At 53.9% G+C, this 27,518-nt stretch overlaps 3 protein-coding genes and 1 gene segment (V, D, J or C); 3 read left to right on the top strand and 1 right to left on the bottom strand.

The window, feature by feature from the left end:
• Positions 1 to 217: 217 nt before the first annotated feature.
• LOC128141189 (feather keratin Cos2-3-like) lies at positions 218 to 5,245 on the top strand. The gene is made up of 2 exons (XM_052785799.1): positions 218 to 373; positions 4,943 to 5,245. The coding sequence occupies exons 1-2, from the start codon at positions 326 to 328 to the stop codon at positions 5,243 to 5,245; spliced, it is 351 nt and encodes a 116-aa protein (XP_052641759.1). The 5' UTR covers positions 218 to 325.
• Positions 5,246 to 12,592: 7,347 nt separating this feature from the next.
• Positions 12,593 to 13,796, top strand: LOC128141188 (feather keratin Cos1-1/Cos1-3/Cos2-1). The gene is made up of 2 exons (XM_052785798.1): positions 12,593 to 12,661; positions 13,043 to 13,796. The coding sequence occupies exons 1-2, from the start codon at positions 12,593 to 12,595 to the stop codon at positions 13,367 to 13,369; spliced, it is 396 nt and encodes a 131-aa protein (XP_052641758.1). The 3' UTR covers positions 13,370 to 13,796.
• Positions 13,797 to 21,797: 8,001 nt separating this feature from the next.
• LOC128140705 (feather keratin Cos2-3) lies at positions 21,798 to 22,305 on the top strand. The gene has a single exon (XM_052784917.1). The coding sequence runs from the start codon at positions 22,000 to 22,002 to the stop codon at positions 22,303 to 22,305; it is 306 nt and encodes a 101-aa protein (XP_052640877.1). The 5' UTR covers positions 21,798 to 21,999.
• Positions 22,306 to 23,743: 1,438 nt separating this feature from the next.
• On the bottom strand, positions 23,744 to 26,566 carry LOC128140704 (T cell receptor alpha variable 1-1-like). The segment is given in 2 exon segments: positions 23,744 to 24,425; positions 25,377 to 26,566. Coding segments are annotated over 2 exon segments (543 nt in total).
• Positions 26,567 to 27,518: the final 952 nt, after the last annotated feature.

Consider the following 27,518-nt stretch of genomic DNA (forward strand, 5'->3'; position numbering starts at 1 on the left):
CCGACAGCCGCCCCGGCGGGTCCGGCAGCTCTTTGGAGCCCTTAAGAGTGCTCACGAGGAATGCGGGGCCTCGGCCCGGGAGCTGGCGGTACCAGTGGATGTACTCGCCGGTCTGTATGTTGGGGTGTGAGCAGTTGATGCTGATGCCGGTGCCCTCGGTGGTCTCTGCCGACGCCTCCTGCTGCACCTGGGCTCTGACCACAGCCACTGCCGAGAAAGGAGAAGGAAAGACCAAAGATCACCAAAGATCACTCAGCTCTGGTGGCTCTTTTCCCAGAGAAACAGTCAGGAACAGTGGCAGTGAGACAAAACTGGACTGGAACGGATGGCGACGTGTGCCCATCAACAAGGATGGAGAGTGGTCCTGGGGCAGGTGTGTGGAGCCAGGGGAGAAGTCTGGGAGGGAATGTGAAATTGATGCATGCCGAGTTACAATGAAAGTCAGGTGCATGGATGGACGGATGGATGGATGGACGGCGAGAGGGAGAGGAGACAGGAGAGTTGGGTGTGTTGCAGCGAAGGATGAAGGGTTGAATTCAGAAGAAGAATAAATGCTGAATGCACAGGGGGATGAGAGGATGTATGCAATAACGGTGTGGTGCAGGAAAGCAACCTCGTGCCTACAGACATGAAGGAAACGGAGAGGTGAGAGAGGGGTCTCAGGGTGGGAAGAGGGCTTAAGGATGCTAGATGCGTGGAGAGATGGGTCAAAAGCTGGGTGCGTGGATGGCTGGATGAAGAGAGGAGGAGCAGACGGGGAGATGGGTTGTTAGAGTGAAGGGCGGAGGGCTATAGTCAGGGCAGTAAGAACTGCCGAATGCACAGGGGAAAGAGTAGGTGCATGGAAAGGCAGGCGTACATGCAAGCAGGCTTGTGCCACCAGAGCTGATGGCAAAATAGGGAGGATAGGAAGCGAGGACTCGGAGGGTTTGGAAGGGGGACAAGGGATGGCAGAGAGGCAGGGAGAGGGAAAGACACGCTGAAGAAGGAGAGGGAAGGCTCGGCGCTGGGCTCCCCGCGGAACAGCCCGGGCACAGCCCCCGCCCCCGTCCACCCCCGCCAGCCCCGCGCACCCAGGAGCACCGCGGCCAGCGCCGCCAGCCCCGCGCCCCGGCACCGCCGCATCCCGCCGCTCCGCCGCCCGCGCCTCGCTGCCCCCCGCCAGCCCCGGCTCTCTGCTCCGGCCGCGGCGCCTCCTCTCCGCCGCCTCCGCCAGCTCCGCCCCGGGGCTGAGCCCTGCGCCGGCGCCGCCCGGGCTGAGAGGGCGCAGGGGCTCTGCACGGGCACCGCTTCGTCTCCTGGGAAATGCCCTCTCCCGCTCCTCCAGCAAGGACACCTCCCCAGCAAGAAGCAGCCTGCGCAGCGCCAGCGGCAGCCTGGCACGGCAGCAGGGCCCTGACCCAGGAGATGGACCAGCTTCCCAGAGCTGTCTCCGAGCTCAGGGGCTGCCGACAGCAGCCGCTGATTTCCTGCGGATGGCAGGGAGGAGGCTGAGAGCCTCCCTCCCTTCAGCTGCCTCTCTGCACTCCCGGCACAATGCCTAAAAGTTGTGCGGTGGCCAAGGGGCTGAGAGGACACCTGTGCCCATGGGAGTGCAGGGTTCAGGGCAGGGGAGAGGGGGAATCACTGAGTCAGAACGCAGGTCAGAAGGGACCTGCAGAGGTCATATGGATCACCCCTCTGCTTGGAACAGATCCCATTAGATCAGGTTGCTCAAGGTCACATTCTGTCCAGCCTTGAACACCTCCCAGGATGGAGATTGCACAACCTGCCTGCGAAAGACGTTCCTTTTCTCATTATTTCTTCTAGCCTATTGCTTAATCAGAACTCCCCATGTTCTGTCTCCTGGGCACTTCCAGAGACCAGGTCCATCTTCTCTGTCTCCTCTCAGCAAGTAGTTGTAGAAAGCAAGAAGGTCTCCCCTGAGACATGTCTTCTCCAAGAGGAGCAGGCTCAGTTCTCCCAGCCTCTCCTCACATGTCATGTTTGTCAGCCCCCTAATTGACTTGGTGGCCTTTGTTGGGCTCGCTTCAGTATGTCAATATCCTTCTTGGACCAGGGAGCCCCAATCTGGCTGCAGTACTGCAGCTGTGGTCTCTCAAGGGCCAGAGGGGCAGGGTCACCTTCCTGGACCTGCCAGCAACACTTTGGCTGACACAGCTCAGGATGCACTTGGTCCTGTTTGCTGCAAAGGCACGCTGCTGTCTCATGTTCAGCTGGGTCTCTCCTAAAACCCCACATCCTTTTCTATGGATCTGCTTCCTAGGCAACCAGCTGCCAGCCTGCATGACTGCCTAGGCTGGTTTTTCCCTCAGATGCAAAATTTTGCCCTTGCTCTTTCTGGCTTTCATGAAGTTCCAGTCAGCCCATTTCTCCAGCCTGTCCAGGTCCTCTAAACAGAAGCCATTTCTGACAGTTACGACCCATTCTCCCTGCTGGGTGTTATCTACAGATTTGCTGGGAGTTCCCACTCATGACATTCCTGACAACATTAAAGAGTATTGGTCCTACTACTGATCCCGACTACTACACCCCACTAATAAGTGTTGGCCAGCTGGGCTTTGCACCATGGTCACAACTCTCTGAGCCTGGCAGTACAGCCATTTTTCCACCCACCTTGTCATCCTCTAACTGAACCCATTCGTCTCCAATTTGGTCATCAAGGAAGTACAGGAGAGGCTGTCAAAGGTCTTGCTAAACTCTAGGTACACACCTCCCCTGCCCTTCCCTTTTTTCCACGGTGCCTGTTACCTCACGAGGAAGCAATGAGGTTGGCTCTCAGATGGAGTAGAGCGTCAGCTCAAAAGCAGACCCACGAAGAGGGGAATCAGCCCTGGCTGAGCTCTCCCAGCAGAGCTGCCTGGTGCTGATCTCACCAAGGTCACTAAAGGGAAGGGGGAAAGCCCTTGACTGCACTGAGTCCAAGATGGTCCTGACCTCAGGCTGACAGCCATTCAGGCAGGGAGATGGGCTTAGAAAATTTACCCGCTGTGCACAGCCCTTGTCAGAAAGAGGGTCTGTTCGGGACACCCCTGTGGGACAGCAGCTGGCTTTGGGGGATGCGGTCTCGAATCCAATGCCCCTTCCCTCCCAGGGGCAGTTGCTGGGCACTCAGACCGAGATTCCAGTGTGGGGCAGGAAGGTCCTTGTGGGCTGAAGTCCAAAGCAGTCACCAGTTCTTTGCCTTTCCTGTGCAGGCCACAGGGTCTGTCCTTCCACTCACAGCACAGTGATATCACGCTCTGTGTTGCTTTCATTCAGTACCTGTTTGATCCAAGGTCTCAGTCCCTGCCTGACACAGCACCAGGCCGATGAAGTACATTTGGCCTTGACATGAGAGGGGTCGTGCACCGCCCCAGACACCACTGACCCTGCACTGGAAGCAGATCCACTCAGGGATGGCCAGCGCAAGGTCAGCAGGATTCCTCAGCCTTTCTCCTTCCCCAGAGAGCAATCCCCATCCTTTTGAACTCTCTTGCACTGGGGAGATCCGCTGTGTCCTGGCCTGGAGGGGCAGGCAGGGAGGACTGCCAGCCATGCTGAGGTATTCCCAATATTGTTTACACTGAATTAAACTGTGGATCAAAACTGGTGTGAAACCATCCTTGTTGGGGCCTGAAATCAGCAGCAGCGGAGCGTGAGCTTTGGAGAGGCAGGGAAAGGAGGGCTCAGGAGACAGTGGCTGCATTTCAGTGCCTCTTCCCTGGACAGTTCTCTAGCAGTCTGGTGCCATCACCACTCAGCTGCACTCAGGCTCCTCCTGACCCTGGGAACCTGCTGCTCTGTGGCGCTCATGGAGAGAGCAGTGGAGAGTGTCCCTGCCATGAGCAGCATATTCCCTCGTGATGAGGGACACACAAGGACACACAGACATGGGCTCATGCATACCAGCTTGGGATTATACACATATATGTGTTCCCACGTGCACCCAGACAAACCTGGTTGCTTACAAGTACACGCAAGACAAGGACACACACAAGAAAACCATGGACCCTGCTGAGGACCCCTGGGGACTGGGCAGTGTTAGGTAGGAGGGGGTCAAAACCTAGGAGCACAACGCACACCCCTGGGGAGTCAAGAACAAGGGACCATCAGGGTGAGCTGAGGAGGGAAGGAAAGACCAGGACATGGCACGTCCTCATGCACGGGAGCCCATGACATCCAGCTGAGCATTGCTGGAGCTCCTTCCTGAGAATGACACTTCAAACAGCCCCAACAGGGTGACCTAGGCTGATGTCACTTGCCTGCTCTGGACCTGTCCAGCACTTGAGCTGTGCCTTCTGCCTGCACTGCTGCATTCCTGCCTGAGAAATCCTGGGCCTTTCATGCCACTGCTCAGAAGAAGCCTTCATTGGGGAATGGGCATGGAACAAATCTGGAAATGAAAAGGCATCAGTGCAGGAAACCAAAGCACAGCCCATATCATTAGCTGCGATGGTTTGCATTGTAGATGAGCTTGTCAGAAAATTGTTACCTCTGCAAAGGGTGCCTCTGGTCCTGCAGCAATGAAGGGCAGGTATAAAAGGCAGCCCAAGTCCCTGCTCTCTCATCCACTGCTCTTGCCTCCTTCTCCTTGGGAACCAGGTGAGTCTGAAGCCCCTTCTCCTTCTCTTCCAAAGTGAGATCTCTCCTCGATGGACCTCTCAGTTGATACTGGCTCTGGCCTGTGCTGGGGTTTGGATCTTCTTGTCCTGACAGGGGGAAGCAGGGAGAAGGAGTGCTTAGAGAGAGGCTGGGACATGGTCGAGGGGCGTTTTGGTTTATGAATTAGGAGAGAGCCTCCCTGGGTCAGGCCGTTCTTTGTAGGGCAATGAAGACCGCGTGTCTTCTGGCCGAGCCTCCAGCTCTCCATTCATTATTGGCCTTGGCTCCTTTGTGACAGGGTAACCAGGCTGCTCCTCAGTCACCCTTGTGCTCTACTTCCTCCCTGCTTCTCTCCCAGGTGCACCTCCAGCCCCAAGACATGTCCTGCTACAACCAGTGCCTGCCATGCCGGCCCTGTGGCCCGACCCCACTGGCCAACAGCTGCAATGAGCCCTGTGTCAGGCAGTGCCAGAACTCCACTGTCGCCATTGAGCCCTCTACTGTGGTGGTGACCCTGCCCGGCCCCATCCTCAGCTCCTTCCCGCAGAACACCGTTGTGGGCTCCTCCACCTCCGCTGCTGTTGGCAGGATCCTCAGCTGTGATGGAGTGCCCATCAACTCTGGGTGCTGTGACCTCTCTGGCATTTCCAGACGCTACTAGGCAGCAGGTGGCCCATCTCCAGATAAAGGTGCTGGAAAAGCCCCAGGGTGACACCTTGAGGAACTCAGAACATGGTGCTGGGCAGAGGATCAGTCTTTTGGATGCTGTTTTCAGTATACCCAAATGGTTTTGCCTTTCTTTCCCTTTTCTTTGTTGCTGCCTATCCCCTTGCCCACACCATCTCCCCAACACCAACCTGGTAGGGACCATCTGTCTCCTCTCCCTCCACGGGGCAGGCATGATGCAGGAACTTCCCCATGACCAAGGACTCCAGACTCTCGGCTGCCCCCAGCACTCCCTGCACTTCTGTCCTCTGCTTGGAGTGAACTCGTTGCCCTCTTTTGACTCATTAAAGCTCTGCTGCATTCAAGCCTTGCCTCCCTGTGGTCCTTCCCCCTGTGGACACTCGCCAAGCGGCCAAACGAGAAAGATGTTGCTCTGGTGTGGATGGGGGAGGTGAGGGCACAAGGAGACCCTTCTCCATGCACAGAGGAATGAGAGGCACCACACCCTGCAGTGGATCCTCTTTTGGGCGCTCTCTCATGGAGCTGAGGAAGCCATCCCTGGCTGCTCTGCTGCCTGTGACGATCAGGCCTTGCCCTGCTGTGTCTCTGCCCACAAACATCCAGAAAGGCAGGAGGCCCTCAGGGGTCAGCAGCCACATGATCTCTTGAGGAAGAGTGTTCCTCTTGCTATGGTTGGAGCTGCACTGGGGTGACAGGGGGTGGTGTTGGGTTCCAAAAGTTGATTTGCTTTGGGGAATGGGAAGAGGGCTAGAGAAGGGAACAGCCCTTGGGATGGCCCATAGCTGCTACTCCACCTTCCTCTCCCCTCCACCACTCAGTCTAGGGGCCATGGCCAGCATGCATGGATGGGGCCAGCAGGGAATAGTCACCCGTGCTGCTGTATGCATTGAGGCTGGAAAGTAGAGCTAAGCATGTGAGAGCTGAGGGCAATCAGCACAGAGAAGGGGAGAGTGAAACAGTCACAAGAGACCTGTCCTCAATGGTTTTCTTGGTGAATTGGGAAAGTGAGGAGGAATTAGCTGAAGGTCCCAGCCCACCTGAACTAGGAGCTTGTTTCAGGAAGCAGAGGGTAGGGCAAGGAAAAGAGAAGGAACACTAATGCTGCGTTTGTTGTTACTACCATGCTTGAAGGGGACATGAGGATGTCTGGAGCTGCAGGAGCGGCCCCACATGAGATGCAGGCGCAGCAGCTCAAAGGGGTCTGGGCAGGAAATGGTGGGGTGTGGGCATGGGGCACACAGGCTGGCATCTCCCCTTCCCTGCAAACAAGCCCAGTTTAGGGACTTTCCCTCATCAGCATGGGGAAAGGGACAGGGACAGGGATAGGGACAAGCGTGGGGAGGAATGAACAGAGCCCTTGTGTTCTGCTTGTAACACTGTGGAGCCAGAATAACAACCAACAGGTTGTGGCTCTGCTAGATACCAGGGCAGAAGTAACCCTAATTCATGGAAATCTGCCCCATTACCGCAAGAATCAAGTGTTGAATGTTAACAAAATCGGGGTGAGGGAGGGGCGGAAGAATTATCTGGAAAAGGCTTTCTAACCTTGCAGCCCACAGGGAACCTACTACTTACAGCTTGGGGTGGGCTCCAAGAGTGCCCCGATATATATCACAAGCCATGATCTGTCAGCAGGAAAGACTTTTAATATCCAGTGGGGGAAAATATTCTTTCCATATCTACTCAGCTCACAGTGGGAAGGATGGTGCCCCCCTATATTTTGAGGACCCCTCCCTCCAGGACTGTACCCTCAGAGCAGGACTGGCTGCCCCGGGGCATGCTGTCACCTCTGCAACTAGTAGAACATTGTTAGAAGCTGGGGTTGTCCAGCAGATCCATTTGCCTTTCCAGAACCCTGTCTGGCCTGTAAAGCAAGCGGCTGGGTCCTGGTGTAGCACTGTAGGTTACTGGCTTTTGGGCACGGCCGTCCCCCTGGGGCTGTGGTTGCTCCCCATAGCTCACCCTGCCAGAGCAGCCAGAGGCCGCTGATGTGCATTTGCTGTGCTGCCTCAGGGGTACGGGCACAGCCCTCTGCCTTCCCAGGGGACTGTGGCCCAGCTCTAGGAGAAGTGCAGCCTGTCCCCAGGATGTGAGCTGGCCCCTTATGCTGCTGACTGCACCTACCCAGCAGGATGAGAGGAGGCCCTGGGGAAACGTTGTGGACACTACGAGAGAGCACAGCTGGGAAACGAGTCCACAGAAAGCGCAACAATCCAGCACTGCAAAATGGGAATGGTATCTTTCCATGCAGGCAAAGCCATGTCCCCACAAAACCAGTGCAGGAAAATCCAGCTCAAATAGGACTGATGGACACGACCAACCCTCCCCTGGAACTGTTAAGCACTGCCTGGGCTCAGAAAGGCCCACCACACAAACATCCCAGCCCTGAGCAGCCACACTGTGCCTAGTTCACAGACCTAGATCAGGCAGATATGTGAAGGGAGGGAGGTGGTGGAAGGCTGCAAGCTTTCATCCAGCTCAGCAAGATGGGTGCGGACAGCAGTCAGCATGCAGAGCTAATGGCTGTGTTCAGGGTACTAGAGGAGACACCCCCACTTCCAAGTTGTCCGTGAAAATCATTCCTTTCTTTTATCTCATGCAGAACCATTATGTGGGTGGAGCCTCACATGACTGCTTCCCCTCACCGCATGCCATGCAGCCTCAAGCATGAAGTGCTGGATGCCCCTGCCCTCCAGCCACACCAGAGCTCCTCCTTGTCTTCTACACCACACAAGGAACTGGGCTGTTTAGTGATCTCTGTGCCACCGCTGTTTTACAGGGCATGGGACAAGAGGGACAGGACATCTCTGCTACTTCCAGCCATAACATCACTGCTATTCTATGCTTCCTCTCTTTGCTTTATCTGTCTGAGGCAGATTGACCTTGGCTGGCTGCCAGGTGCCCACCAAGCCGCTCTATCACTCCCCTCCATCAAGAGGACAGGGGGAGAAAAATACGATGAAAGGCTTGTGGGTCAAGATAAGGACAGGGAGATTACTTACCAATTGCTGTCATGGGAAAACCAGACTCGACTTGGGTAATTAATTTGATTTATTGCCAATTAACTGCAAGAGAGCAGGATAGCAAAAAATGAAACAAAACTAGAAACAAATTGCCCCCACCCCTCCCTTCTGGCCAGGCTCAACTTCATTCCTACCTAACTCTTCTACTTCCTCCCCCCAAACAGCACAGGGTGCTGGAGAATGGGGGTTGAGGTCAGTTGATACTGCTTCATTTCTGCTGCTCCTTCCTCCTCATGCCCTTCCCCTGCTCCAGGCTGGGGTCCCACCCACAAGACACAGTCCTTCACAAACTTCTCCAACATGGGGTCTTCCTGTGGGCTGCCATTCTTCATGAACTGCTCCAGCATGGGTCCTTTCCACAGGCTGCAGTCCTTCAGGAATGGACTTCTCCAGCGTGGGTCCCCCGTGGGGCCACAAGTCCTGCTAGAAAACCTGCTCCTGTGTGGGCTCCTCTCCATGGGCCACAGTTTCTACCAGGAGTCTGCTCCAGTGTGGGTTCTCCACAGGCTGCAAGTTCCTTCAGGCCGTCCCCACCTGCTTTGGTATGAGGTCCTCTGTGGGCTGCAGAGTGGATATCTGCTCCATCGTGGTCCTCCATGGGTTGCCAGGGGACAAGCTGTGTCACCATTGTCTTCTCCAGGGCTGCAGGGGTATCTCTGCTGTGGCTCCTGCAGCACCTCCTCCCCCTCCTCCTTCACTAACCTTGGTGCCTGCAGAGTTGTTGCTGTCACTTTTCTCACTCTTCTCCTCTGGCTGCTGCACACTGTTTTTTCCCCTTTCTTAAATATATTATCACAGAGGCACTCCCAACGTTGCTGATGGGCTCAGGTTTGGCCAGCAGCAGGTCCATCCTGGAGGCGGCTGTTACTGGCTCTTTCTGCCATGGGGGCAGCTTCTGGCATCTTCTCACAGAAGCCATCCTTGAGCCCTTCAGTACCGAAACCTTGCCAGGTAAAGTAAATACACTGTCATGACTCTGGTATTATTATTTTGTGCAGAAACTCTTTTGCATATCTTGGCTGCAAGATAAACTCAGCCAGCTCAAGGTTAACAGAGGAGGCTGCAGGCAGCTCCCTCTCACTACAGGCAACTACACCACCTGCACCTGCATGCAAAAGACAAGAAGAAACAGGGCCAGCACATCAATTCAAACTGGGGAAAAAAGAAAAAGAATGCATGAACAATCACAGCGTAGCCAAACCATTTTTTTCAGCTGCTCTGTAATTTAAGGTTGCTTCTGCACTTGTCTGCCTTTGGAAGAGAGGGTATTTACCTTAAAGTGAGTCTAGAGACAGGTTCCCTACTACATCACTTCTGATGTGCCAGCCTGAGTGTCTGTAGCCAGAGGGGAGTCTGCCTTGTCCCAGACACACACCCTTCTGCTGCCACATGAGTGTGTCACTGTGGCACCGCTGCCTTTGCAAGGGCAGGGGCTGGTCCCAGACCCTTGAGGAGATCACCAAGGTCAGGTGGGAGCTTCTAGCAGTGGAGGATTTGTTTTCTTTTCCTTGTAATACGGGAATTCTTTGCGGGGGGGCGGGAGAGTATGAATGTGTGTGACTGGTCTGCATGTACATAATTGTGTGGGCACAAGTGTGTGTATGGGTGTGCTTTTGTGTGTGTACAGCTGTGTGGAGGAGCAGGACATTTCCTGGTTTGCTTGTGCCCGGCCATTTTGCCCCTGAGGCAGATGCTGAGCTGCTAAAAACCTCCCATGGTTACCAGGGCCTATGATGGTGAGGCTTTCCCCAACTGCCTGAAGGTGGCGTCATCTGCCTCCTCTTCTTGAGCAGGAGGTGTGCAGCAGGCTGTGCTGGTTTGGCCTGGACAGAGTTAATTTTCTTCATAGTAGCTGGTATGGGGCTATGCTTTGGATTTGTGCTGGAAACAGTGTTGATAATTCAGGGATGTTTTCATTATTGCTGAGCAGTGCTTACACAGCATCAAGGCCTTTTCTGCCTCTCACACCACCCCTCCAATGAGGAGGCTGGGGGTGCACAAGAAGTTGGGAGAGGACACAGCCGGGACGGCTGACCCCAGCTGACCCAAGGGATTTTCCATACCATATGATGTCATGCGCAGCATTTAAAACTGGGGGAAGAAGAAGGAATGGGGGAACGTTCAGAGTTCTGGCACTTGTCTTCCCAAGTAACACTTACGGGTGATGGAGCCCTGCTTTCCTGGAGATGGCTGAACACCTGCCTGCCGATGGGAAGTGGTGAATGAAGTCCTTGTTTTGCTATGCTTGCACAGGTGGCTTTTGCTTTATTTATTAAACTGTCTTTATCTCAGCCCATGAGTTTTCTCACTTTTACTCTTCTCATTCTCTCGCCCATTCCAGCGGGGGGGGGGGGGGGGGGCAGTGAGTGAGCAGCTGTGTGGTGCTTAGTTGCTGGCTGGGTTTAAACCATGACACAGACATACCACTGCACCACCACCTGTGCCACAGGGCAAGTGTGAGAGCCTCCCCTGGCATGCTGTCCCCCACACGTACTTCTTCTACCCCTTGTGCTGTCCCTGCTCTTCAGTCTATGGCAGACCTCCTCCTCCACACCTACTTGAAACTCCTCCTGCCCACTTTAGCAGGTGTTTGCAAAAGCACTCTTGCCTCACCTTGTCAAACACCTTCCATGCCTGACCAGTCCAAAAGGGTCCTCTGGGGACAGAAGCCAAGGCTGCTGAGTGCTGCTGCTCCCCACTCCTGCCATGCACACTGCCCAAATGAGCTCTCAAGGGAGAGGGATTCTTTTCTGACTTCTGTGCCATGCTTTGCATCTCAGTCTTAGTAAAGAGAGGTAATTAAGGGGTTGGCAGTGAAATGGATCAAGACCCCTTCAGGGCATATGTCCTTCCAGCCCTGTGGGACCAACGCAGATTCCAAAGACATCCTTGTGTAGAGGCTCTTTCAGCCCAAACTCACTGCCCTGAGGGAAGGACCTCACAGACTCAGCTTTGTTACCCGCATAATCCATAGAATCATAGAATGGCCTGGGTTGGAAGGGATGTTGATAGACCATCTAGTCCAATCCCCCTGCCACAGGCAGGGACATCTGTCACTAGATCAGGTTGCTGAGAGCCCCATCTAACCTGACCTTGAACACCTCCAGTGATGGAGTATCTACAATGTCTCTAGGCAACCTCTTCCAGTGTCTCACCACCCTCACTGGAAAAAACGTCTTCCTTATGTCCAACCTAAACCTATCCTCTTTCAGTTTACAGCCATTGCCCCTTATCTTGTCACTACAGGCCCTGGTAAACAGTCTTTCTCTCTCTTCCTTATGAGCCTCCTGTAAGTATTGAAAGGGCGCAAGAAGGTCTCCCCAGAGCCTTCTCCTCTCCAGGCTGAACAACCGCACTTCTCCCAGCTTTCCCTCATAGCAGAGGTGTTCCATCCCACTGATCCTTTTCATGGCCCTCCTCTGGACCTGCTCTAAAAGATTCTACAGACTCTTCCCACAGCCAGTGAAGAGACGTCAGCTCACACACGGGACTTCTGCCATCCCAAAGCAGACATACATGGTAAACGAGACAAGTCACCTTTCTGGAGACACTGATCCTGTAATTGACCAGTCGTGGCCTCTGAACTGCCCAGCTAGCATAAGCTCACAGCAAGGCCTGCATGCCTGGTCACGTGCGCATGGCTTGCTTCATCATGCGATCAGAAGTGAACCCACAGGCTGTCCTACCAGAGCCTAGAAGCACCTCCATCCCATGGCTAAACCCCATAGCCATGTCCACGCTACTCAGGGACAGACAGAGAGCAGGGAAAGGGCTTTTGTGGGGGTGAAATGCTTTCAAGCTGGGCACATTACTCTCATCAGCTGCACCTCCCACTCTCACCGACTGCAGATCAGTCTTCCCCCTGACTCTGTCAAGTCCAAGACTTGCGTGGTGGCCCTGGATAGTGTAGACAGCCTCTCTTGGGGTGTCTTGAGCCTTCTCAATTAGCTCTAGAGGACTAGAGGTCTGGATGTGTGTGTGTATGGGTGTTGTCTAAGCCAGCTGTTTAGTCTACCTTGAGTGTCCTTTACTGGACTCCTCCACCATGTGAGCTGAGTCCTCTGCCCACGCTGACGTGTTTTGCTCCGGAAATGCTTGGGCCTCTCATCCTGTCACACAAAAGATGCCTTCACTGGGGAATGTGCCTGGCATAAAGCAGGAAATGAAACAGCAGCAATTCAGGGAGCCAAAACACAGCCCATAGCATTAGGTGAGATGTTCTGCATTCAAGATGAGCTTGTCAGAAAATAATCACCTCTACAAGGGATGTCTCCGGCAGCCTAGGGCAGTAAAGGTCCATGATAAAAGCCAGCCCAGCTGCTCACTCTCTCATCCACTTCTCTTGCCTCCATCTCCTTGGGAGTCAGGTGAGTCTCAAAGCCCTTCTGCTTCTCTGCTTTCTCTAAAGGCAGGTCTCACCTCAATGGGCCTCTCAGCTGACACCAGCTTGGTTCTATGCCACATCATGGGGCTGCTTGTCATGGGAGAGGGAAGTGGGGAGAAAGTTAGACATGGAGGGAGGCTGAGACTGTACTCAGGCGCCTTCTGGACTCAGGGGCTAGGCAGTAGCCACATAACACCTGGTGGCTCTTTCTGGGCCCTGGCAGGATGAGGCCAAGAAGCCCTCAGGCATCCCTGCACAGCCTCCATCTCCTGGCCCTGCATATTCTTTGGCTCCCTCGTGGTGTGGTGACAGAATGCTCCTCACGCCTCCCCATGTTTTGCTTCCTCCCTGCCCTCTCTCCCAGGTGCACCTCCAGCCCCAAGTCATGTCCTGCTGTGATCAGTGCCAGCCCTGCCAGCCCTGCGGCCCGACCCCGCTGGCCAACAGCTGCAACGAGCCCTGTGTCAGGCAGTGCCAGAACTCCACTGTCGTTATCGAGCCCTCCCCCGTGGTGGTGACCCTGCCTGGCCCCATCCTCAGCTCCTTCCCGCAGAACACTGTTGTGGGCTCCTCCACCTCTGCTGCTGTTGGCAGCATCCTCAGCTGTGACGGAGTGCCAATCAACTCTGGGTGCTGTGACCTCTCCTGCATCACCAGCCGCTACTGTGGCAGAAGGTGCCTCCCCTGCTAAAGATGCTGGCAACGGCCTCCGATAAGGACTCCTAGGAACCCAGAAGATGCTGCTGGACAGAGGATCAAAATTCATGCTGTTGTTTTCAGACTAGCTGGTCACCTCTGGCTTGCCCTGCAAGGGCAGCATGGAAGGGACCAGCCTGGGCTCTCTGAAAACATGGCCAATGTCTACCTTTCCTCTCTTCCACTCACCCTTTTTCTCTCTTTTCTTTGTTGTCTTGTGCTCCCCTCAAAGCCTGCTCTGGGGACCCCAGAAACCAGCCTGGAGTGACCTGCTAGGCTGTCTCCCTTTTGCCAGGCAGGTCAACAGATGGCCGGTGGCAACTCTGCCACAGGAAAAAAGGGGAACAGATTCTTGGCTGCTCCTGCGCCTTCCTGCACTGGGGGCCTCCCCTCGGAGTGACCTCATTTCCCTCTTTAGTCATTAAAAAATTGCTGCAATGCTGCCTGTGTCCCTTAGGTGGTCTTTCCATCTGCATACTGACTCTGAGGGACAAAGCCATTGCTTTGGAGGGGAATTAGGTGGGGGCACAGGAGGACCCTTCATCACTCCTAGAGGCATTGGAGGGTGGGACACATTGCAGCGAGTCCTCTTTCAGGCAATGCCTCTTGAAGCTGAGGGAGACAACCCTAGTTACTCCACAGCCAATGGCCATCACTCCTTGCCTTGCTGTGACCCTGCTCAGAAATACTCCCTTGGCCCTGGAGCATGTCATGTGAACAGGAATCCTGACAACTGCTGTTCTCCAGAGAGGAACTGTGGGCATGTGGGAGTCCCCGAGGAGGTCAGCAGTCCCACAGGCTCTTGGGGAAGAGAGCTCCTCTTGCTTTGGCTGGAGCTGTGCTGGGCAAGGAGGCTCAGAAGACAATATTGCCAAAGGATGGCAGGAATTGGGAAGGAGTAAATAGCCTTGGGGACGGCCCACAGTCCCTACTCTGCCTGCTCCTTCTCTCCATCAGCCAATCTAGGGGTCATGGCCAGCACGCCTGGGCATGGGCAGCAGGCACGGCTTCCCCGTGCAGCCCTATCACCCTTCAGCACAGCATCTGGCATGGCCCACCTCTTGCCTACATGTGTAGGGCTGAGGTGTTCACAAGTTAGTATTGGTATCAGCTACAGCAGGTCACACACTGGAGTCCCCTGTCCCTGTGACCCAACCACCCCCTTGGGTGAAGGCAGGCCCAAGACAGTGACTGGTGGCCAACCACACACGGATGCTCTTTGGTGCCTTGTGTTCCCCCAGCAAGGAGCAGCTTTCTTCAGGCCCAGGAGCTCTACAGCCTCACAAGTGCCACAACCCAACTCTGGTCCGGAAAGGTGCCATGTGAGAGGAAATATCTCCAGCTCTGTGAAGACATAGCAGTGACAGTGGGACCTGATTCTGCAATCAGCAGGATCCGTGACCTGTCCCTGAATGGCACGGGGCACGCACCAGTGCAACCGTAGGACACATGTTGGAGTGCCTTCCCCCAGGCACCAAGTTCCTTCAGCATTCCCAGAGCCCTGAGGCTGAAGTGGCCCTTGTGCTCTGTGCAGCACCACTGCTCCCTACACGCAGGCGAATGCCTTCCCACAGCTGCAGACTCTGGGACCCTGTGGTGTGGGGGTTTGCCCTCGCACAGACCTCACACACCACCAACGCCACAGGACCAGGATAGGGGACAGAGTGATTCCTACGTGGGGTGAGGACCGGGGGCAGATCTCCCCAGGCCGGGTTCTGTGGGAGGCAGTGCTGAGTCAGGTGGTAACACAGGGAAAATGAGCATCAGGACCAAGCCTACCTAGACCCAGTGCAACCATGGGTCCCAGCTCTGGCTCGGTTCCTGGCCCACGGTCTCTATGAGAGCTCTGGCCTAGCGCAGGCCTGCCCCAGCTCTGCCCTATCTGTGCCTGTGTCTGGCTTGGGCTACTGTTATGCTCCTGGCCTGGCCAGGCTCCTAGCTAGTCCACGGCAGTCGCTGGGGGGAGCCTTCACCTTGTCCTCTCTTGAGTCTGGCCTTGGCCTGAGCCCCAGCACCAGCTCTGACCCTGGGACTGAGACCTCCTACACATCTGTTGCCTAAATTACGGCAGTAATCGGTAGATACTTTGGGGGTAGAATTATCTCCTGTCTCAGACAGAAGTCTGAGGTGGACCAAGCTCTTTTGTTTTTTCTCAGCAGAGCCCTACACCAGGGAAACATTTCCAGGTGTTTAACCGAGCATGGTGGTGAATACACATCCTCATAACCAGCCTGGAGAGCACTTTTCTTGGCACATCAGAACCACACAGAGTTTTTTGACTCATGTGCTTACCCTCCAAAGAGTGCTCTCTTTCCTGAAGGCATCATGGCCTTTTTAAAACACAAGGCTATGGATAGTGCTTTGCAGAGGAAGCAACTGCAGCATCCCCCCTCCATGGCCTGTGGATACCACTGTGTCTTTTTCCTACATCACCGTAAGAAGGGATTGCCTTTTAAACAGATTTCAAAATTGTATTCTAACAATCTAGTACAAAATGATCAGATACTGACACGTTTTATAAACTAGGAAGATGAAGCTTTCCTCCTGGCCACAGCTACTCAAAATATGTTTCAGAAGACCCAGACCAGCGTGGAATTTTGCAGGAATTTTCATAACTGGATTCTGCAAATAAAACTTATAACCCAGCTGCAAGGCTGAGTGCGTGCTCTTGAAGCTCAGCCCAACCCAAACCAACATGTTTTTTAAATGGACACCACAGAGAGCAAAGTTTAAAGATTTTATGAATTTAAACCCCCCATGGCAGGGAGGGTTGGACTACATGACCTTTTAAAGGTCCCGTCCAAAGAAAACCATGCTATAATTCCATGGTTCTATGAATATTTTGGTTTCAACAGTAAACTTCACGAGGTGCGCCACTGGGTTTTAGGGAACTTCCTCTTCCTGGGTGGTGTGCGTGGTGCTTCTAGGGCCTCCTCAGTCACTTTTAGCTCTTCCCAGAGACCCCAGGTGTTGTATGACCCATGACAGAAGATGGTACATTCATCGCAGCCATGGCTTTCGTAAAAACATTCCAGCCCTTAGGTCTTCTCAGATGGGCCACAAGTCGGAAGGACACATTGGACTAAATCAAGCAGGCTGGACCTCTTAATGCCATCTCCTTTGTATACAAAACCTCCCTGGTTTTCCCAAGAAGATAGATGCTTCTGCTGCCCTACTGTACCTAGGAGCACTTGTGCATTCTTCCAATACCATGGATGCATATTATCAGGCACTTCCTGAACAACAGGGCTGGCATCCTCAGGAGTCTCCAGGGGCTTTTCCACCTCTGTCTTGATTTCTTCTGGAAAAGCAGGAGTTATTTTCCCCCTTTTCTGATCGCTCTGCTTCTCGTGGGACTAGTACTTTTGAAGAGTGGCCATAGAACCCTTAGCTTTCTCATAGGCCATGAAAACCGGGTTTCTGGAAGATGTTCCTCATTTCAGCAGCCAAAGAGTAGACTGTATCAGCTGTCACGTCTTCCCTGGGTCATGGCAGCACCCATAGCAGCTCCAGTTCATTTGCAGGCACCAGATACACTTTTTTCCACACAGTCCCTCCCTGCTTTACCAAAAGCCCTGTCAATGAGCAGAAGAGCAAAACTTAAGTTCTCCACAAACTTGATAAAAGCATATTTCCAGAGCGCTCCCTGATACTGCAGTTGCCAGAACTGTAACAACACAGAATATGCTCAGGCGTAACAGACAGCAAGTGGTCAGCATTCGTCAGTCAGCAAGCAGGTGCAAGTAAGCTGACTGCGCAGCATCAGAGCAGGTGACAGGGAGATAGACAGGATTTTCTCTGGCAGCTTGATGAGCCCCAGACCCCAACTGCAGTGGAGAAGCAGGCAGTGTCTCCACCTAGTGTTAAGGCAAGTGCCACCTCTGAGCAAGGTGAAGGATAGAATAGAATGGAATAGAATAGAAAAGAATAGACTAGACTAGACTAGACTAGACTAGACTAGAATATTACAGTTAGAAGGGACCTACAACGGTCATCTTGTCCAACTGCCTGACCACTTCAAGGCTGAACAAAAGTTAAAGCATGTTATTAAGGGCATTGTCCAAATGCCTCTTAAACACTGACAGGCTTGGGGCATTGACCACCTCTCTAGGAAGCCTGTTCCAGTGTTTGACCATTCTCTCAGTAAAGAAATGCTTCCTAATGTCAAGTTAGAACCTCCCCTGGAGCAGCTTGGAATCGTTGCCACGTGTCCTATCACTGGATGCCAGGGAGAAGAGATCAGCACCTCCCTCTCCACTTCCCCTCCTCAGGAAGCTGTAGAGAGCAATGAGGTTGCCCCTCACCCTCATTTCCTCCAAACTAGACAAACCCAAAGTCCTTAGCCACTCCTCATAGGACACACCTTCCAGCCCTTTCACCGGCTTTGTTGCCCTCCTCTGGACACATTCAGGTACCTTCACATCCTTTTTCAATTCTGGGGCCCAGAACTACACGCAGTACTCATGAGGAGGCCACACCAACGCTAAATACAGTGGGATGATCACCTCTCTTGCCCGGCTGCTTGTACTGTGTTCCATGCACCCCGGGATGCGGTTTGTCCCCTTGGCTGCCAGGGCACACTGCTGACTCATATTGAGCCTGCTGCCAACCAGCACCCCCAAATGCCTTTCTGCAGGGCTGCTCTTCAGCCACTCCTCTCCCAGTTTATACTTGTGCCTGGCATTACTCCACCCCAGGTGCAGAATCCGGCGTTTGGACTTGTTAAATTGCATGCCATTAATGATTGTCCAATGCTGCAATCTATCTAGATCCCTCTGCAAGGCCTCTTCTCCCTCAAGAGAGTCAACGGCACCTCCCACTTTGGTATTGTTGGCAAAATTGCTGATGGTGCATTCAACTCCTGCATCCAGACCACTGATAAAAATACTGAAGAGAACTGGCCCTAGAAGCGAGCCCTGAGGAACACCTCTGGTGACCGGTCGCCAGCCAGATGTAGCCTCATTCACTACAACCCTTTGAGCCCTGCCTTTCAGCCAGTTCTTCACTCAGCACACCGTGTACCTGCTCATCCCACAGTTGGACAACTTGTCCAGAAGGATGCTGCGAGGGACACTATCGAAAGCCTTACTGAAAGGCGGAAGAACTCCATCCACCACCTTCCCTTCATCCACGAGGCAGGTGACCTTCTCATAGCAGGATATCAAAGTAGTTAAACAGGACTTTCCCTTTATGGACCCATGTTGACTGTTCCAGATGAGCGCATTGTTCTTTAAAAAGCCTTTCAATAGCACTCAGCACGATCTTCTCCACAACTTTTCCAGGGACTGAGGTTAGACTAATAGGTCTGCAGTTTCCTGGGCCTTCCCCCATGCCCTTCTTGTAAATCGCAATAATATTGGCCACCTGCCAGTCAGCAGGGACCTCCCCAGACACCTTCGTCACCCAAGTGATAGAGGATCCAGCGAGACCAATGAGGTCTGCTGGACCTCCTATGCACCAAGCAGGAAGGGCTTGTTAGGGATGTGAAGCTCAAGGGCAGCCGGGGCTGCATTGACCACGAAAGGCTGGAGTTCAGGATCCTGAGGGGAGGGGAGGAGAGTAAAAAGCAAACTCACAGCCTTGGACTTCAGGGGAGCAGACTTCTGGCTCTTTAAAGAGCTGCTTGGACACGTCCCCTAATATAAGGCCCTGGAAGCCAGAGGGTCCCCGGAAAGCTGGTTAATATTCAAGGATCACCTCCTCCAAGCTCGAGAGCAGACCATCCCAATGAGGAGGAAGTCAGGCAAGCATGCCTGGAGGCCAGCGTGCATGAACAAGTTGATCCTGGCAAAACCAAAACACAAGACGGAAGCATACAGGAGGTGGAAGCAAGGACAGGTAACCTAGGAGGAATTAAGGGTCACTGCCTAAGCGTGCAAGGATGAGATTAGGAAAGTCAAAGCCCAACTGGAACTGAATCTGGCCACGGATGTCAATGGCAACTAGGCTTCTGTAAGGACACAGGTGACGTGGAAAAAGCTGAGGTGCTGAACGCCGCCTTTGCCTCAATCTTTACTAGCAAGACCAGCCTTCAGAATCCCAGGTCCCTGAGACCAGTGGGAAAGTCTGGAACAAGAGAAAGATGTACCCTTGGTGGAAGAGGATCAGGTCAGGGAATACTCCAGCAAACTACACATAGGTACATGCATCCAGTGCTATCTCCACAGGAAAAAATGGAGTTCAGGTCATGTATCCCATTTCCTGCACACACTCCCTGTCATAGATAATATAGCCCCGTGCTTCTTCTGGATTTTTGTTCACGGGTGTGAAACGCTGGTGCGGGTTTACATTACAGATCTGTTTATAGCACACCCCGCACTTCCAACTTTACGTTCGTGCTCTTCTTCTGCCTCAGCCTTAAACTTCTCACAGAAAATCATAGCCAAACAATCAACGTCTTTTTAACAGCTGTGGCTTTGCGCCTCTGTAAGCGTTCTCCAGACCTGCACAACAGCCAGCAACTGGGGCACCTTTTCATTGTCCCCAGGTCAAATGCACAGTCACGAGAAGGCAGTGCCATCAACGGTATTTATAGCTATGGCCATGGTTATACAATGTATGATAAAGCTCACAAGAGTTTCTCACTCCAAACACCTTCCTGACACCCTTCACACCATAATAAAGATGTAAAAGGAGGTCTTGGAATATCTGAGGTTGTCGCTTGGTTTAAAACTCCCCCAATCCTTTTTCCGCTCTGACAGGAGGATGGTGCGTATGTTAACATGCCCTCAAACAAGGGGATGTCATTCAGCATGACTTTCCTCCGCACAGACCACCCCAGTTTGGCTTGTAGCTCTTTTGTTCTGCATAACAATTCTCTACCTCTCAGGTCCCTTGTGGCTCTAAGTGCCATGTCACTCCCCGCAAAACAGAGATAATTGTTGCTGCTATTTAGATCAAAGAAATAGCACCGCTTTTTGTCTCTAATTTTGGAATGGGGGATAGACTGCAGGTTTTGCGTACCCCACGCCCAAAGGCTTTTACAGTAATGACAGCCAGGTGGAAAGTCTGACCAAAACACGGCTCTCTTTTACTTGGTTGGAGAGTTCTGACCCAGCCTAAAAATGTCACAATGTTCACAGTGTTTAAAGTCACAGCAGGAGAACATAGAGTCATGCCTGCTGACCGCTTCAAGATGGAGATGAGCATAACCAGGTTCAAATAGCTGGTGCAAATGATGAAAAACTTGCTCTACACCCCGAACAAATGTGTCATAAGCTTCATGTAGTGAGTGAAGTCTGATGTAAATCAATATATCGGTCTAGCTCCAGATCTCTGGAGCCTCGGCCAGAGGTTAGGGTTATGGTGAGTGCCTGACATGCTCCATGGAAGCCATGGGGCGAACTTCTGCCTCCTTCAACTCCTGCTGCATTTCTGAGTGGGGACCAGAATGGACTCTCAAATGCTCCTTCAGGACCTGGGAGTGCAGCAGGCAGCCTCTGCAGGGAAACAACCTTGTTGTGTTCAACCGCCTCTTGCCCTGTGGGGGGCTGCAGTAAGCGAGAAGTGCCTTCCAGGTGGTCATCTTCTACCCTTGTGGAAGATGTGTTCACTGGCCCAGCATGCTCAGAAAAACAGTTTGCATTAAGGGCCCTTGTGATCCCTGTAATCCCCTGCCAGTAAGATGCCAAAAGAGGTCAACAAATTTCTCCGGAGGGCAGGTTTAGGAGGAAGAGGATTGAAACCCAGCAGCGCAGCCCACCTGCCTGGGAAACCGACCACAAGTGAACATTGGAGCAAGTTGGGAAGGAGGGAGGGAGGGAAAAAGAAAGACACGGCACGTCCTCACACAGGGAAGCCCGTGGGTGACCAGTCAAGGATTGCAGGGCTGGGAGCAGCTGGGCCATTCCTGTCAACGTGGCCACAGGCAACCCCACCAGCGTGCCCCAGGCCAACATCATTTGCCTGCACTGCACCCATCCGGTACCTGAACTGAGTCTTCTGCCAGCAACGTCGCGTTCCTGTCCTGGAAATCCTGGGGCCTCTCAATCCCAGCACTCAGAAGAAGCCTCCATGAGGGAATGGGTACGGCATAAGCCAGGAAATGAAAAGGTGTCATCAGGGAAAACAACCACCCAGCCCATGTCATTAGCTGGGATGTTTTCCGTTCATCATGAGCACCTTGGAAAATTGTCACTTCCGTAGAAGCTCCCGCTGGGTCTGGGGCAGGTCAGGGCCACCATAAAGCCAGCCCAGCTCCTTGCTCTCTCATCCACCTCTCTCACGTCCTTCTCCTTGGGAACCAGGTGAGTCTGAAGGCCTTTCCTCATGTTATTTTCTGCTCATGCAGATGCATGCTCCTCAGTCCTATGCTGGGTCATGGTGCTGCTTGTCATGGGAGGGGGAAGAAAGGTGAAGGTCTCACTCAGAGAGTGTCTGGGACTTGGCTGAGGAGGCTCTTCTTTTAAGAGATAGTCAGCAGCTTCTTTGGGCCTGGTGACACTTTGCAGTACCGTGTCTGGATAAGGCTGAGAAACCCTTTTGCCTCACTGCCCAGCTTCTACCTCCCAGCTCAGCAGGTGCCTTTGACTTTGCTGATGGACTCATGGCAGACGGCTTCTCGCATGTACCAGTGCTGTGATTCCTCTGTGCCCTCTCTCCCAGGTAAACTTCTGGACCTGAGAGATGTCCTGCTACAACCAGTGCCAGCCCTGCCAGCCCTGCGGCCCGACTCCACTGGCCAACAGCTGCAATGAGCCCTGCGTCAGGCAGTGCCAGAACTCCACCGTTGTCATCCAGCCCTCCCCAGTGGTGGTGACCCTGCCTGGCCCCATCCTCAGCTCCTTCCCGCAGAACACCGTTGTGGGCTCCTCCACCTCCGCTGCTGTTGGCAGCATCCTCAGCTGTGACGGAGTCCCCATCAACTCCGGGTGCTGTGACCTCTCCTGCATCACCAGCCGCTACTGTGGCAGAAGGTGCCCCCCCTGCTAAAGCCCCTGGTGACAGCCCGGGCAAGGACCACCCCAAAACCAGCAGCGGATGCTGAACTGAGGACAGAGCTCCCGGCCATTCATTTCAGAGAGGCTGAACATCCAGTGCTGCCCTTCCAAAGGAGGGCAGCGGAGGCCCTCTGAAAACATGGCCAAAGTCTAAATCCCCTGCCTTCCACTACCTCCGATCTCTTTCTTGCCTTCTTTTGTTCTTCTGGGCCGTAAGATCCCCAGACCCAACCTGGGGCATCTGCTGACCCCGCTCTCTCTGCGGTGCAAGCAAATGGATGTCCTGCAGGATCTCCACCATGGGCAATGGGCGCAGACTTTCAGCAGCTGCTATTGCTCTCCCTGCACCGGCAGCCTCCTCTAGAATTGAACTCCCTTCCCTCTTCAGAGTCATTAAAGTTTTCCGCATCACAGCCTCTGCCTCCACGTAATCCTTTTCTTGGTGGACATTGTCTCGTGGTGCCAAGGACGAAAGGCATTGCCTTTGGTTGTGGGGGGAGAAGGTGAGGACGCAAGGGAACTTTTCATCATTTGCAGAGGAAGGGGAGGGTGGGAGACAGGGCAATGGGTCCCTTGCAGTCACTGCCTCTTGAAGCCGAGGAAGACATACTCAGCTGCTCCACAGCCAGTGGAGATCAGGCCCTGCATTCTGGCATCTCTGCTCAGGTATGGCCCCTTGGCCTCAGAGCAGGTCCTGCAGATGGGGAGCCCAACCACTGCTATCCCCCAGTGAGGAGCCCCGTGGTGCTGGAGGCTCTGAGAGGTCAACAGCTGACAAACCTGTGCAGAAGGGAATGCTACCTACACACCCTCTACACCCTCCACCCCCCAAACAGTGCCCTGCACAGCCCAGCAGTTACACAGGTGTGCAGGGCTAAGGTGACTCACAGGCTGATGTTGAAATCAGCCTGGCCAGGCCACACACCAGGGGCCTCATGCTTCTCACACAGCCCCAGCTCCCACCAGACAGGGAGCCCAAGGACAGCAGCCAGTGCCCAAGCCCCCATGGCTGCTCTGTGGTGCCTGGCCTTCTGCCGAGCATGAAGGAGCTTTCCTCAAAGCTGGCTCTTCTCCTGGCAGGGCTTGTTGCCCACCTCTGCCTGGAGGTCTCTTCCCCCATTGTGCTCTGGTACAGAGTTGTACAGCCTGGTCCCACTGCAGAAGAAATGAGGCAGGGCTGGGGAAAGCCCACGAGGCAGGGCATGAGGAGGCCTCCAAGGACCGGCACAGTGCACTGGGGGACAGCAGGTCCTCTGGATCACAGCACATAGGCATGCAGCAACTGGAGGAGCCACAGAGTAGTTCTGAGTATTTTCCAAAATTGTTGTAAGCATGTAATTCCTGGAAGGAGCGTTGTCCTGTGGCATGTTATTTACATTTTTCGTCTTACTTTGAACTCTGACCTCCGAGGGACACATCCCAGAGCAGGTACTCTAAGGAACAGGCTTGCAGGAATACCTGAAGAAGCAATGTGCAGTAGACAAAACCAGAAAGTTAAGAGCAGCAGGGAACCATTGCAGAAGCGGTCCCAACCTCCTACATTGCCCATCACTTCTCCAAAGCCATGGGCAGGATAACCACATAACCCACGGTGAAAACGAGGGAACCTGAGACTCGTTCACCACCTTCTTCTTCCTCTCAAGCCACTGACACTGTCCTCTCCTGGAAGAGGATTTTGACCTGCAGAGCTCTGGGTGTACAGGGCAAGCAACACTGCCAGGGGAGAGCTGAGGGCCCCTTCCCCCAAGCTCAGCCTCACACAAACCAATGCCCTCTCTCCCCTGGCTTCTTGCACAGCCAAGGAAACTTCCTGCACCAGCGTGTCTTGCACAGCACAGAGGTACAAGGCAGCGTCAGAGACCTCGACTTCCTCCAGCTGGAGAAGGCTGTTTTTCCCTGTGGTGTTCAGCAATGTGGTGAGACGGCCACTCCGCCTGGGGCCAGCTGCTGCCTGATATGAGATAAGCTGTGGGGCTTGGCCTTTCCTCTGCTGGTACCAGAGCAATCCATCAAAGTTAGTGACCTGGTAGGTGCAGGTGGTCTGGAAGGTGTCTCTCTCCTTGACTGTGACTTGTCCTTCTTGCTGGGTGACGGTGGTCTGCCCCATGGTGCCTGGAAGAAAGCAAGGGTCAGCGGCTGTGCAGGGAAAGGCTCCAAGATGCAAAACAAGAGGGGATGCAAAGTGCCAGAGGAGAAAGTTCCCTGTGTCCTGCTCTGCAGCAAGACCCCCATGGGTGGGAACAGCAAGGTGGTGAGTGTCTTTGGGCAGGAGGTCTGAGACCTCAGCTCAGCGTGGATCCCATAGCACAGTAATGCCAATAACCTCCCACAGGGATACCCCCAGAGAGAGCTGTGCTTTCACCCAGGTCTTCCATCCTCACTCTCCTACTGCCTGGAGGCTCCAGGGAAGAGCCTGTAGTGCCTGGCCTTCCTGTGCTGGCTCCAGGACACCTGCAGCAGGGTGAGGGACCCGGGAACTCCTGTGAGAAGTTTCATCCTGCTCCCCATTCCCTGTGCTCTCAAAAGGCTCCAAGGTCAAGGGCGGGGAGGGAAAAGGAAGCCCTGGCATTGCAATCACACAGGAGCAATGGATAGCCAGGGCATGCTGCATGACATGTGCCAGCCAGGAGAGATACTGGCACACCCTAAGAATGAGAGTGGGATGAGAGAGCTTTCATGTCCCTGCATCATCTTTCAGAAGTCCTGTGCGTCAGAAAATAGGTACTGCTGAAAGAGCAAAGAGCTTCTGCAGTCATATGTCTGTGAAACGCTGGGCCCAGACAGATCAGCAGAGAGAGGCAGAGAGAGGTGGATGGTTGGCAAGAGACAAGGAAGGGCAGGGGTCTAAGATGATCAGCAGAGGAGATGCTTCCTCTTGGTCTCATTTTTCTTTTCCATCGGTATCTGCATCTTGAGAAAGCAGGTGCAAATCCACCCGTGTGATCTGATGTTTCCCAACATTTGCCCATAATTCAAGAGCAGCTCCCTGCAGAGAACTGTTGAGGGGGTGAGGGTCTCCTGGGGGGAAGAGGAATCAAGCCTCCAGTCAAAGCCAGTGCTTACCTAGTGGTTGCCTCAGGAAAGCAGCGAGGATGAGATACCCGAGGTGCATGCTGAGACCAATCCTCCTGCATGTGTGAGAGAGACTCAAAAAAGCCACACGTCCCCACCAAGAGCCCTGAGAGAGCACAGCTGCCGGAAATGACTTGGCAAGGGCAACAAAGAATGAAACAGGGAAGACAAAATGCTTCTCCTTAGCACGCTTGAATTGCCCGTGCTGTGGTCCTCCCTCCTCCAGCAGGGACACGTGTTGCTCCTGCAGACACCACCTTTGCTTTTCCAAGGTGAGGGGTTAAAGGGGGATAGACATGCACCTGGTGACCAAGCTCTCTGACACATCCTCCTCTGCAACGTCTTGGGAGTCTCTCTTTCCTTCATGCCTCGTGCCTCTTGTTTCACCAACCTCAAGACCACGGTTGAGTTGGCCTCTCCTGGCTCCTGTATGGTGCCCCAAGCTCCTCTCAGCACACCCCAAGGCTGCAGCTCTCACAAACACAATGGTCAACAACCCCAAACCCTGCAGACACCAACTGTCCCACTCAGCCCCTCCAGGCACTGTGGACTTTCTCCCTCTATTCAGGAGAAGATATCTCAGGAACCGATAAAGGACGTTTCTAGCCACACTGCCCATCCCATCTCATAAATCTCATAAATCAGCTTCTGAAAAGCTTGTTGGGGGAAAAAAACCCCAAACCACTCAAATGCAACTAAACAGTCCTTTCACTTGACCATAACCCTTCCATTCTCGGTTTCCTCAAAACAAGTAGGATCTGCATTTGACCTCTCCTTCCTTGTAGCCTTTAACAAATCCTTGTAGCCACACTATTTTTACTCTTACCATAGCACAATTTAGGTTGGATAGGTCCTCTGCAGATCACCCACTCCAAGTCCCTGCTCAGAGCAGGTCTCATTAGATCAGGCTGCTCAGGGCTGTGCCTGTCATGCCTGGAAAATTTCCAAGGCCAGAGCCTGTACAATATCTGTGAACAGTGCATTCCAGTACTTGAGAATTTTCAGGGTCAAAACAGAGTGAGAAATAAAAAGACCCCAGGCATGGTCTCAGGAGTGACAGAGGAGAAGGATCACTTCCCTGGCTGGCTACCCTTTTAAAAAGACATCTCAGAGTGCAGTTGGTCTGATTTCCTACAAGGGCACAGCTGCTTGTGCTGCCCTGGGCTCCCAGACACCACCACTGAGGCTAGCATGCAACCTGGCCTGTTGGAAGCCCATCCAGGGAATGCCTGGAGAAGGCGTCCTTTGCCAGTTCAGGACAGGGGCCTCTGCCGTTGCAGAAACCAGGTTTTCCCCTCTGCTTCTGCAGCCCGGGAGCATGGACCTTGAACAGCTGAGTGAGCTACTAGAGCCGTGCGGGCTTCCCTGGGGACCAGCTGTACAGAAATCTTTCTGGTCAGTGGACGGCTTTCAGCTTCAGCAAACCTCAGACCTTCGACCCCTTTGGGAAACATAGCACTTCTCTTTCTGACTGCCTCTGAGACATGACCTTGGCACCCCTTGAGCCCCCTTTGTGTCTCGGACCCTAGGCACGCCCAAGCTTTCATCCCATCTCTGGGACTTCACCTGCACCCCAAAAAGCTCTGCATTTGGTGTGGAGCCAAATCCTCTACAACAGCCTCATGGTCTGGGACCTATGGAGAAAGCCTGAGGATTTCGGTCACCTCTACGTCATTGTCTCGTGTCTGTGTTGGGCTCAAACTCCTGCCTCTGCGGGATGGCTTCCGAGGACCGGAAGAGATCCCGTGGTGGGAAACGATGGAGAAGCTCGGAAGAAGCTGGATGCCGATTGCGATGGCGATGCTCGATGCCGGTGGCAGTGCTGATGCTGACGACAATGCCTGGCGGCAGGGGAAGCGCCCCGGGGCCCGTGGCCCGGAGGGGCTGGGTGGTGCAAGGTGGCCCCGGCGAGCAGAGCAGCAGCCCCCCGTGGCGGGCATGGCTCGGGCTGTCAGAGACTCCTAGAATGGGTTGGGTTGGAAGGGACCTTGAAAGACCATCTAGGCCGACCCCCCGCCATGGCGGGGACATCTCTCACTCGATCCGGTTGCTCAGAGCCCCGTCCAGCCTGACCACGAACACTTCCAATGACGGGAATCCACAACTTCTCTGGGCAACCCATTCCAGTGCCTC

The sequence above is a fragment of the Harpia harpyja genome, chromosome 4 (assembly GCF_026419915.1).
Source record: "Harpia harpyja isolate bHarHar1 chromosome 4, bHarHar1 primary haplotype, whole genome shotgun sequence".
Taxonomy (NCBI): Eukaryota; Metazoa; Chordata; class Aves; order Accipitriformes; family Accipitridae; genus Harpia; species Harpia harpyja.